General features: G+C 30.9%; 1 protein-coding gene across 2 annotated transcripts in view; it reads left to right on the forward strand.

Moving 5' to 3' along the window:
• The window catches only part of LOC142225488 (uncharacterized), a 47837-nt gene extending 37762 nt beyond the window's left edge, over window positions 1-10075 (forward strand). Inside the window, exons 1-2 of one of the 2 annotated variants that reach the window (XM_075295262.1) lie at window positions 7278-7443; window positions 7543-10075. In XM_075295262.1, coding sequence (XP_075151377.1) covers window positions 7374-7443; window positions 7543-9050 — 1578 coding nt within the window. In that variant the 5' untranslated portion in view covers window positions 7278-7373 and the 3' untranslated portion in view covers window positions 9051-10075. Of the gene's footprint in view, window positions 1-7277; window positions 7444-7542 lie in introns of those variants that run through there. The other variant, XM_075295263.1, reaches the window with a different exon arrangement.
• Window positions 10076-10379: the final 304 nt, after the last annotated feature.

The raw sequence follows: 10379 nt of genomic DNA on the forward strand, positions 1-10379 counted from the left end.
TCCTGAAAAAATATATATTTATGGCGAAGTATATCGTCTTTTCACGATAAAAGCAATGATTCATTTGAACAAATTCTAAAAATATATATCCTTGAAGCAGAATGAGTTTGGGAGTATATGCCAGAGCAGCGACTTGTTTAAGGGTGTATGGTATCTATTTTTTATTTATTTATTAAGTCTATAGATATAATTATCCTTACAGACTAATATGCACCCTTACAAAAAATCGCTTCTGTAACATATACTCCCAAATATATTTTGCTTCAAGCATATACATTTTTGGGTATTGCCCAAACATTTATATGTTTGATCTCTACCAATATATAATATGTTTGAAAGCATATTGGTCTAAACAATATATGTTTGGGTAGTCTAAGTTCCAAACATTTTGTATTTTTGCATCCAAATTCAATAATGTTGTCTTCCAATATGTTATTATGTGACCATATAATATGTTTGGAAGCATTTTGCACTCAAAAATATTATATGCTTAAAAAAATTCTCCCAAACAATATTGTGCTCAAAATTTTATTTATTTGTTTATTTATTTACAATCATAATGAATTATGAAAATAAACAGGTAATATAGGTGCTAACAACATAGGTTTTCGACCTGAATGCTCAAAATTTTGTTTCTGCCCAATTGTATATTCCCCGACATCTTTCTCACTTCCACGAGATTATTTAGTTCTTAGCACCTTTTTCTGTAATACAAACATTGTAGAAGAAATTATTCAATTTTATGATTTTTTTTATTTTAATTTTACCTTTTGCCGGACGGGGATTCGAACAGCGGACCACACAGTTTGTAAGGATCAAAGAAGTAGCTGATCAATTGCCCAAGGAAAAATAAAATGTTAATTTTGTAATAACAAGCAACAACCACCAACTTAATTCAATATCGCTCCCTGTTAAATAGCGCTCCAAGCTACTAAACACATATATGTTTATAGGCTATTTCTAAATTAATATATGTTTGCATCCAAGCATATTATATTTACAAACATTTTATGTCCCAAACATAATATGTTCTAACATATTAACATATATGTCCCAAACATGTTATGCTAGTTTATGAACAGTATATGCTTGCACTCAAAAATATTGTGTTCCAAACATATAATGTTTATAGCCAAACATATGAAAAACAGTCTTTTTCATCCGTGTGTGCAAACAAATAATATATGTTCAAGTGTAAAATAATATTTCTCTTCAATGTAACTCGGTTCTCATACAGATTTACAATTTTCTAGTATCAACAATTTTTTCAATTCAAATCCAAAATACTGAATTCGGATCACACCTTAAGAAGTGATGCAAATTCAGTGCAACTACTGGTGAAATGATGTACCATTTCCGGATCCAAAAAGAACATTTTCATAATTTTTGGGAGATGTTTTTTACTGGGTGGTCCAGTCCAGCCTCTGTCTCGAAGGCAAAAAAATTGAATCAACTGCTTCGAGTTTATAAAATTCGATGAAATAAATAAAATAATTTGAATCAAATACAGTTCCTCTTATAGTTCCTAATTTAAATTTAGATATATTTAACCCCATTGAATTCATTTCACACTAATTGTAAAAGTTATAAAGTTATTAGGATCATTAAAGAGCGAAATAATGTTATGTTATGTCGTCAGCCAACGTGAGAATATTTGAAAACTCCTCCAGGTTTAGATGTTGCATTACCGGACTTAACACTTTGTTGTACGGTCAATTAAATTCGAATGAAACCATTTCACTGAAGAGTTGCTGAGTTATATAAAACAATACTTTACTGGAATCAGTGTAGATAGAATTAGTTGGAAAGCGATTTCCAAAAGATTCGTTAACCAAACAAATAAATTCTAAAACGTTTGTTATACTCGGTTAGTTTTTTTTTTGAAACCATATTGACTTGCAGATAATAATAAAGAAATCTCATGGGTAATATAATTTGTTAATATCTTTTCCATCTTCTTGGAAACATGCGTCATTTCGGTTACGGGGCTTGAATAAAGCAATAATATATGATAATATATGTATATGGAATACATATTTGATTTCTGACCGAAAAACAACGATACACGGTATGTCAGTCTGTAATCAATGTATATTTCACTAAGTAGTAGCCCGTTGTAATTTATATAAATTGGCCTTTATGTGGATTCAAATTACAATATGACTTAAAAATTAATTAAATTAATAAGTAAAAGTCGACTTTGAATTTTTTATGATTTAGGCGAACTTTCCTTCTTCAAATCTAGGCCTACAAAGGTAGTCGAATAAAAAATAAACCTCGAAACTTATCTCTAATGTACTACATTTGCTCTTAAATTGCACCTAATAAAATGTCAAAATTATATTGCGATCATAAAGTGGCGTAGATAGAATTTTCCATATCAACTATGAGAAATGCATTTATCTCCTAGATAATAAAAGGATACAGAACTATTGCTATAATTATTGTGAATAATAATTTGACACATTCATAAACATGTCCGTACATACATATATGTATCAATTTTATGGAGCATAAAAATCAATGGCACATATGAAAGGCAATTTTTAAAAATAAACAAAATATAGTATCCACAAACACCCACAAAAAGTAAAAGTATTTTAGAAAATTTTAACTCTAAATTTTACTAATAGCAACATAATACACTGAAAAAAAGCATGCCCTCTTCCAAAGATTTTGACTTTACACTAATGATTTTGTTATTGATTCCGAGCCAAAGAAGCGGAGAATAGAAGTAAAGATAAATTTAAGACATAATTCTCTTTTAAATTAAGTTTTGCGAACTTTATTTTAAGATACAAATTTTTATTAGTCTTTTTTAGTTTTTTTCTTCATATGCTATCTTTATCCTTAAAAAACGTGTTAACCACAACTTAAATTTTCAAATTCAGGATCGGCTTCAAGTAGAAATTATGCTACGTTTGTAGTAAACAAGTCTTTTAAATAAAGTTTTGAAAAACATATCCTAATTTTGAACGAATTTTTGCGTTGTAGTCAAGATGCAAAATGTCAAGAAATTTAAAGACAATTTCATTAATTTTGAAGAATTTTACTGAATTATTAAAGTCAAGTTGACCTTAGTTAAACAAACTTTACTTTCATGTTAAGATACACATTTTCAAGTCGAATCACTTAACTATAAGGACGACTTCAGTGAAAAGTTTATCGACTTTTGGCAAAGGAGAAAATAAAAATAAAATAAATAACAGAGAAATGCGTCTTCTATGCTAAGCAAAATCCACATCCGGAATTTAAGGACATGAAATCTTTGACCTCACGACAATATATTTTTCAGTGTGGACTTCAACTTTCTTGGCAAAAAGGAATGTTCTAGAAACCATATTTGGATATGCTTATTTTTTAAATTTTCGTAATATGTATTACAAATTCGGCATAAACCGGCTATCATGCAAAACCTTTTTTCGGAAGGTTCAAGTGTGGTTCATTGTTGGGTTTAATGAACCGCCTGAATTTATTCTGATAATTCGCTGATAGTTTTGCTGCAAGTAGAGGATGCTGATGAGGAATGTGGTAATTCCGAAACGTGCGTCCATCCAACCATCTTGCAGTCTATAGGGCTTTGCCCAAATAAATTTGGCAAACATTCTTTTCCTCTGTTGGTTAAGCTACACTTGTAGTTTAGTCAATGCATGGTTTTAAGCTGAAATAGAAAAGCAACAACAATTCAACGAAACCTTAATTAAAAATTTAATGATACAATTAATGCTTTAATCAAATTAAAAACTAATGTTTGTTAAGACAATAACTGAAAATTTTGAGATTTTAATTAAAATAATAATAATAGAAATTAACATTTTAGTTAAATAAAAAACATTTCCAATTAAAGATATAATTGAAAATTTAGCTTGAAAGTACACGCTCACAAAAAATCGCTTCTGTAACATATACTCCCAAACATATTTTGCTTCAAGCATATACATTTTTGGGTATTGCCCAAACATTTATATGTTTGATCTCTTCCAATATATAATATGTTTGAAAGCATATTGGTCTAAACAATATATGTTTGGGTAGTCAATTTCCAAGCATTTTGTATTTTTGCATCCAAATTCAATAATGTTGTCTTCCAAAAAACAATATGTTATTATGTGAACATATAATATGTTTGGAAGCATTTTGCACCCAAAAATATTATATGCTTAAAAAAATTCTCCCAAACAATATTGTGCTCAAAATTTTATTTATTTATGTATATATTTACAATCATAATGAATTATGAAAATAAACAGGTAATATAGGTGCTAACAACATAGGTTTTCGACCTGAATGCTCAAAATTTTGTTTCTGCCCAATTGTATATTCCCCGACATCTTTCTCACTTCCACGAGATTTTTTAGTTCTTTGCACCTTTTTCTGTAATACAAACATTGTAGAAGAAATTATTCAATTTTATGATTTTTTTATTTTAATTTTACCTTTTGCCGGACGGGGATTCGAACAGCGGACCACACAGTTTGTAAGGATCAAAGAAGTAGCTGATCAATTGCCCAAGGAAAAATAAAATGTTAATTTTGTAATAACAAGCAACAACCACCAACTTAATTCAATATCGCTCCCTGTTAAATAGCGCTCCAAGCTACTAAACACATATATGTTTATAGGCTATTTCTAAATTAATATATGTTTGCATGCAAGCATATTATATTTAAAAACATTTTATGTTCCAAACATAATGTGTTCTAACATATTAACATATATGTCCCAAACATGTTATGCTAGTTTATGAACATTATATGCTTGCACTCAAAAATATTGTGTTTAAAAATTTGTGTTCCAGACATATAATGTTTATAGCCAAACATATGAAAAACAGTCTTTTTCATCCGTGTTATTAGTGATAGTACTATTATAATCATTTGCTATTTTTTTTTTATTTTGACTCAAATCCCAGGAAAAACTCCTTTTATTTGAATCTATCAAAAAAATAATTGAAAAGGTGTGTGAAGATCAACTTACTTATTGTTATAAAAAGCTTGAGTTTTGCTACCAAAATCAATTAAATTATAAATTGAATCAGAACTATGGCATTTATTACATTCCCGGCAAAAAAGAGCTTCCAAAAAAGTAGTTTGGATCCCCAATCTGTAATCCGGAAGTAGTGCAAACTTGCATCATCTCCAATGAATTTTACACGGGCTTTTCATAGGACGGAAGTACTCCCTTGTTGGATCCTTTGCATTGCTTTAGAAGTTGTGCCCTGGAAGTTAATTTGAATGAAGAAATTTAAAAAGCAAAAAAAAATTTTTTTCGACCAATTTCACTTTTTTTCATCCATATGTTTTATTACACTATTATTTTCCTATTATCTAATTTTTACAAATTGAAAAACTTTTTCGCTCCGACCAGGGGTTGAACCTGGGTTTGCTGGCACCATAACAGAACGCCTTAGTACACTCAGCCACAAACGCCATTGAACATAAAACGTCGAAAGGTCAATTCAAATATTTGTGATATGATCGTAATACGACACCAAGGAATAACATTCTAATTGCATCTCGAGACGTTCTTTATTAGTATGAACGAAAAAATAAAAATTTTTGTATCAAATATTTTTCTAAAAAATTATTTTTTTTTATGTTATGCACCGTTTTTATTTTCGACATATATTTTCGTATACAAATATATTTTTTCCATTAAAAATCAACAAAAAAAATTAAAAATTCTCGTAATTTGCAAAACCTTCTCAAAAGAACTTCCATGGAAGCGAAAAAGTCAAACGGCACAGGTTCAAATCAAATTTTTTACTTTTTTATTAAATTTATATTTTTTTATTAGTTTTCTTGTAAAATTTAATTGTCCAAAATTTGCACCTAAAATAGCTTGATTGCGTTCTTTCTAATACTTGTCCACAAGGACTGCATCGGAAGTGGAAAAAAATCATTGGGGGTTCCCCCGATGCGCTTTACAAGAAATGTTTATGGACTTGTCCAAAAAGACTGCATCGGAAGTTGAAAAAACTCGATGGGGGATTCTGGGATGGGCTTTAAAAGAAATGTTTGTGGAACAACATCCATTTTTTTGCTGGGTTTTTAATCAAGAACTTATTTTATGTCTATTAAAAATTTTGTGATTGATACCATAATTTTTGCAACAATTTCAATTAAAAACTACTTAAGTTCGTGTTTGAATTCAAAACGAAAAATAATTAGTGCATAAGCATATGACAAAGTAACCACGTAAAATAAATCTAATCTGGTAGTAGATATATCTTCCAGAGGGTCTGATTAGGATAAAAAATTGAAAAACGAATTTTTATAAAAAAAAGTTGAAGGTCGGCTTTTATAATCTTCCAATTCGATTAAGGGAATTGAAATTAATTAAATTTTATTTCTTCGTTTGATTTGTAACATTTTTGAGACATGCTTGGGCAAACGAAAATGGCATTGGACTGCGGAAAATTTTGAGAAAAAAATGAAACCAACAGTAAATAAAACAAGTCATGACTGTCGTAGAAAGTGAAAATGAATGCCTTCCACACTATTGTAATCACAACCGGTGAACCGGTTACATTTTTTCTACCAATTGTCGGTTTGTTGAAAATTCGTTTTTGGTGGATTGGTAGAACTGGTGTTCCCTAGGCCTCAAAAATCGGGGTTTTGCCACTTTATTGCCAAACGTAGATAGTTAGATTCAGAATATTAGGTCCATGTCTTAATTTATTATTGAATTATTTTTACCGTTGATTTTGATGACAATCAATTTAGATTTTCACTCCCAAATTATGCATTTTTATGGTTTTTATATAAAAGCGGTTCAACCGGGCATTATGGTTAATGTCGAAACTTTGCTCTAACCAAAATCCTGTTGGTCGTTTAACTTTTTCGTTAGGGACAAATCAAACCGGATTAATTGTAGCTATAGTTACGTAAGCCTAAAATATACTTTATTTGCAATTCAAAGTCTCTATTGTTTTTGTGCAGTATTAACTGACCTTTGTTAAGCATTAATTTTACGCGATCATTTCTGTTAAATTTCTTCCTTCAGATCGAATTAAGATGGCAGACATTCATTTGTTTAAGAATCTCTGATAAAATCTACTAACGAATAATTTCTATAGTAAATTCATTTTGTATGAGCCACACACAATATAAAATGGGAAAATTACAAAAACAAACATTTTTTAAATTAGTTGGACAAATAATTTTTATTTAGTTGATTTGTTGGTGACTGATATCAAAATGCGGGAGATAAAATGAAATGTTTACCGAAGGGGGTGCTAGAGAGCAGCCGATTACAATGGGAAGACATTTTCTTTGTCATTGGCTATAATCGAGGTTCATTTGATTCAAGTTTTTTGCTTAGTTAAGATCGGACGCAAATTTATTTACCACAAATCTTTCTTCTCCTAATCGATGTATCTCAAGATGGAAGCCCCTGTGATACCCAATTATAAACTCCAAACAACAGAATATCGGTTCGATGGTAGATTTGCCAATTTAAAAAAAAAAAAACGAATAAAAGTATTATTAATGAAAAAAATTCTTGTCAATTAATTTTCTTCAATTTTCTGTTTATTTTCAGAGAACCGCGAGATGCATGGAGTCAAAAGAGTTTTGATCTTTTGCCTTTTGATTGTGATTCTGCCGGCAACTTTGATTATTATACCCTTGTACTTGAGGAGAACCGTATTTGCCGATGTTGTATATCCAGTGGCCGAATCGGATATTATTGAAATACGCGATGGCATTTCATCAATATTTTGCCAACAGCATTCATTGAAAATGAGCAGCCATTTCAATGCCTTTCAATTGCGGAGTAAACCAGAAATCTCCTCAAATCACAAACACATTCGTTTAAAAAAATCCATGACTTTACCCGACGACACATTCGAGTATTGGGGCTTTTATTTGCTAAAAGGAGCTCGGGTATTATTGAAATTTTGTTCTCGCTATGAAGGAGCCCGAATGCTGGTTGTCAAAGGGGCACGAGAATTGGATACATGTGGTCTCTTGGATCATAATAAAAATAAGTTGGGACCCAATTATACGCAAGGTCATGAACAAGTTCGTGTATACTTTGAAGATATAACGGAAATACCTGATAATCCACCCAGTAATATGAGTGGTATACCAAAGTCGCTGCCTCCTTTAGAGCCAGTTCCAGAAAACCTTATGGAACTGGAGAATAAGGGAGGTGAAGACCTTTCTGATGATTATGAATATGATGATGATTTGGAAACATTATCGGTGGTGGTACCTACAACTACGGAAGCGCCACAGAGTACCAGCAAAGCTCCCAGAAAGAAGCTAAAGAAAGGTTCTCCCAATTCCCTTAAATATCGTGAACATAATGAGAATAGCCTAAAATCAAAGGAAGAGGATCTCAAGAATGAGGATACCAGCATGATGCATGAAGGGGCTAATGTAAGACACAGACGATCCCACAATGCAATCCACAAGGAGCATGAAAAACGTCACCAGTTAGCCAATGAGAAACGCAAAGAACAAGTATATAATTTGCTCTACAAAAATCGCCGAAAACGTGACCATATCTACGATAGGAAATACACACATGGTGGCAATGCCATGAACTTCACCGAAACCGATGAATCAAATTCCATATCCAGCTTCGAAACCGGCCTACTGGAGTGCTTCAAAACCAATAAACTGTCCTTTGGCGATTTTCCACCCATCGCCGAATGCACCAATCCCCATTTCCTGGAGAATGGTTCCCACCGCATGCTATCCATACACGAGATCGATTCGGATGGCTACTACTACTACATCTTTTATAGTGATAACGATTTAGTGCGTAACGATATTCATGCAATATTCGATATTTATAAGCCAACATTTCAATATTCCAATTTAAGTGATTCTCAGGGCTGTGTCAATGCCACAAATTGTACCTTCCCCATTGGATTTCTATCCGATGAAATTGTCGTTGTTGAAGTACCAACAAGGGATGGCATTGAACATGAGGAAGATGATATCACCTATTTGATCTCAACATGTCATCCCCGTACTGAAATATATGCCATATTTCCCATATTGGTGTTAGTTCTAATATTGAGTTGTTCATTTTTGTAAAAGAAGAAGATCCGTCATTTTGAGAGAAACCGGATAAGGAAAAAGAGTATAAATGAAGGGAGACAGAGAGAGCAACTCACAGAGGTTAGTGAAAGGCAAAACTATCCAGTTTGGAGATATCACAAAAGAGAGAGAGAGAGTGCATAATGAAGACAAACAAAGAGAAATTGTGATTCTATCAATCAATGATTCAAATGATTTGATGACAATGAGTAATACAATGAAAATTACCCGATAGCCAAGTTAATCGAATGAACAGAAGAGTTAAGATATTTTTTGGACGCATAAAAATAAGAATCAAGCAAAACATTTTTTCCAATTACAATTCTTGATAAAAACGAGACCGTGATCTGTATTTTAGCTTATACTTTTTAAATATTTCATATTTTCATAGAAAAAATTTCGAAAAAACACAAATAATACACCTATCGATTCGGAGTCTCATTTTTACCCCAAAATTTAATTGGAAAACCTAAATACAGGTCGAATACAATAAAAAACGTTTATAATATATCAAAAAACAACATCAAACCTAATTTATTTAAGTGATATTAATCATATTTGGGTAACATTTTAGCCAATAAATCGATTTTCGTAAATCAAAAAAAAAAAAAAAACGAATAAATCATTGATAATGATACCCGTTACCACGTTTAACATGTCAACAAAAAAACTTATAGTTAGTTTAAAAAAAAAAAAAAAATTCTTTAGTCTAAACTTGCGTTCATTGAAAATGATTTTTTTTGCAATGTAACAATCATTAACAATAGAAGAAATTTATGACAATTATGTCTGATCAAATCGATATGTTGAAAAGTGTCACACTACATATTTGGGTACAAAGTTTACACACATCCAACAAAAACTGAGCTTCCAAAAAAGTAGTTTGGATCCCCAACATGCGATCCGGAAGTAGTGCAAATTTGAATGAAGGAGTTTAAAAACTGTAAAACAACAAATTTTCACCAATTTCACTTTATATTTTTGTCAATATTTGTTATTAAAATTTTATATTCTAATTATTATTTTTTTGTTTTTTATTTTATTATTTTATGGTTTGTTTGCACCATAAAAACACCTTAGCATCCTCAACAACAAACACCATTGAACACGAAGCGCCGAAACGTCAAATGTTTGTGATAAATATGATCGTTTTATGACAACAGGGCATAACTTCTCAATATGTTCTTTATTAGTATGAGTGAAAAAGTAAAGAACACAGGTTCAATTCTCAAAAGATTGTTTTTCCTATGATGTACATCGTTTTCATTTTGTTATTTTTGGCGAATATTTTTATATAAATATATTTTTTCATATATTTTCAACAAA

Source organism: Haematobia irritans, chromosome 2, assembly GCF_050003625.1.
Source record: "Haematobia irritans isolate KBUSLIRL chromosome 2, ASM5000362v1, whole genome shotgun sequence".
NCBI lineage: Eukaryota > Metazoa > Arthropoda > Insecta > Diptera > Muscidae > Haematobia > Haematobia irritans.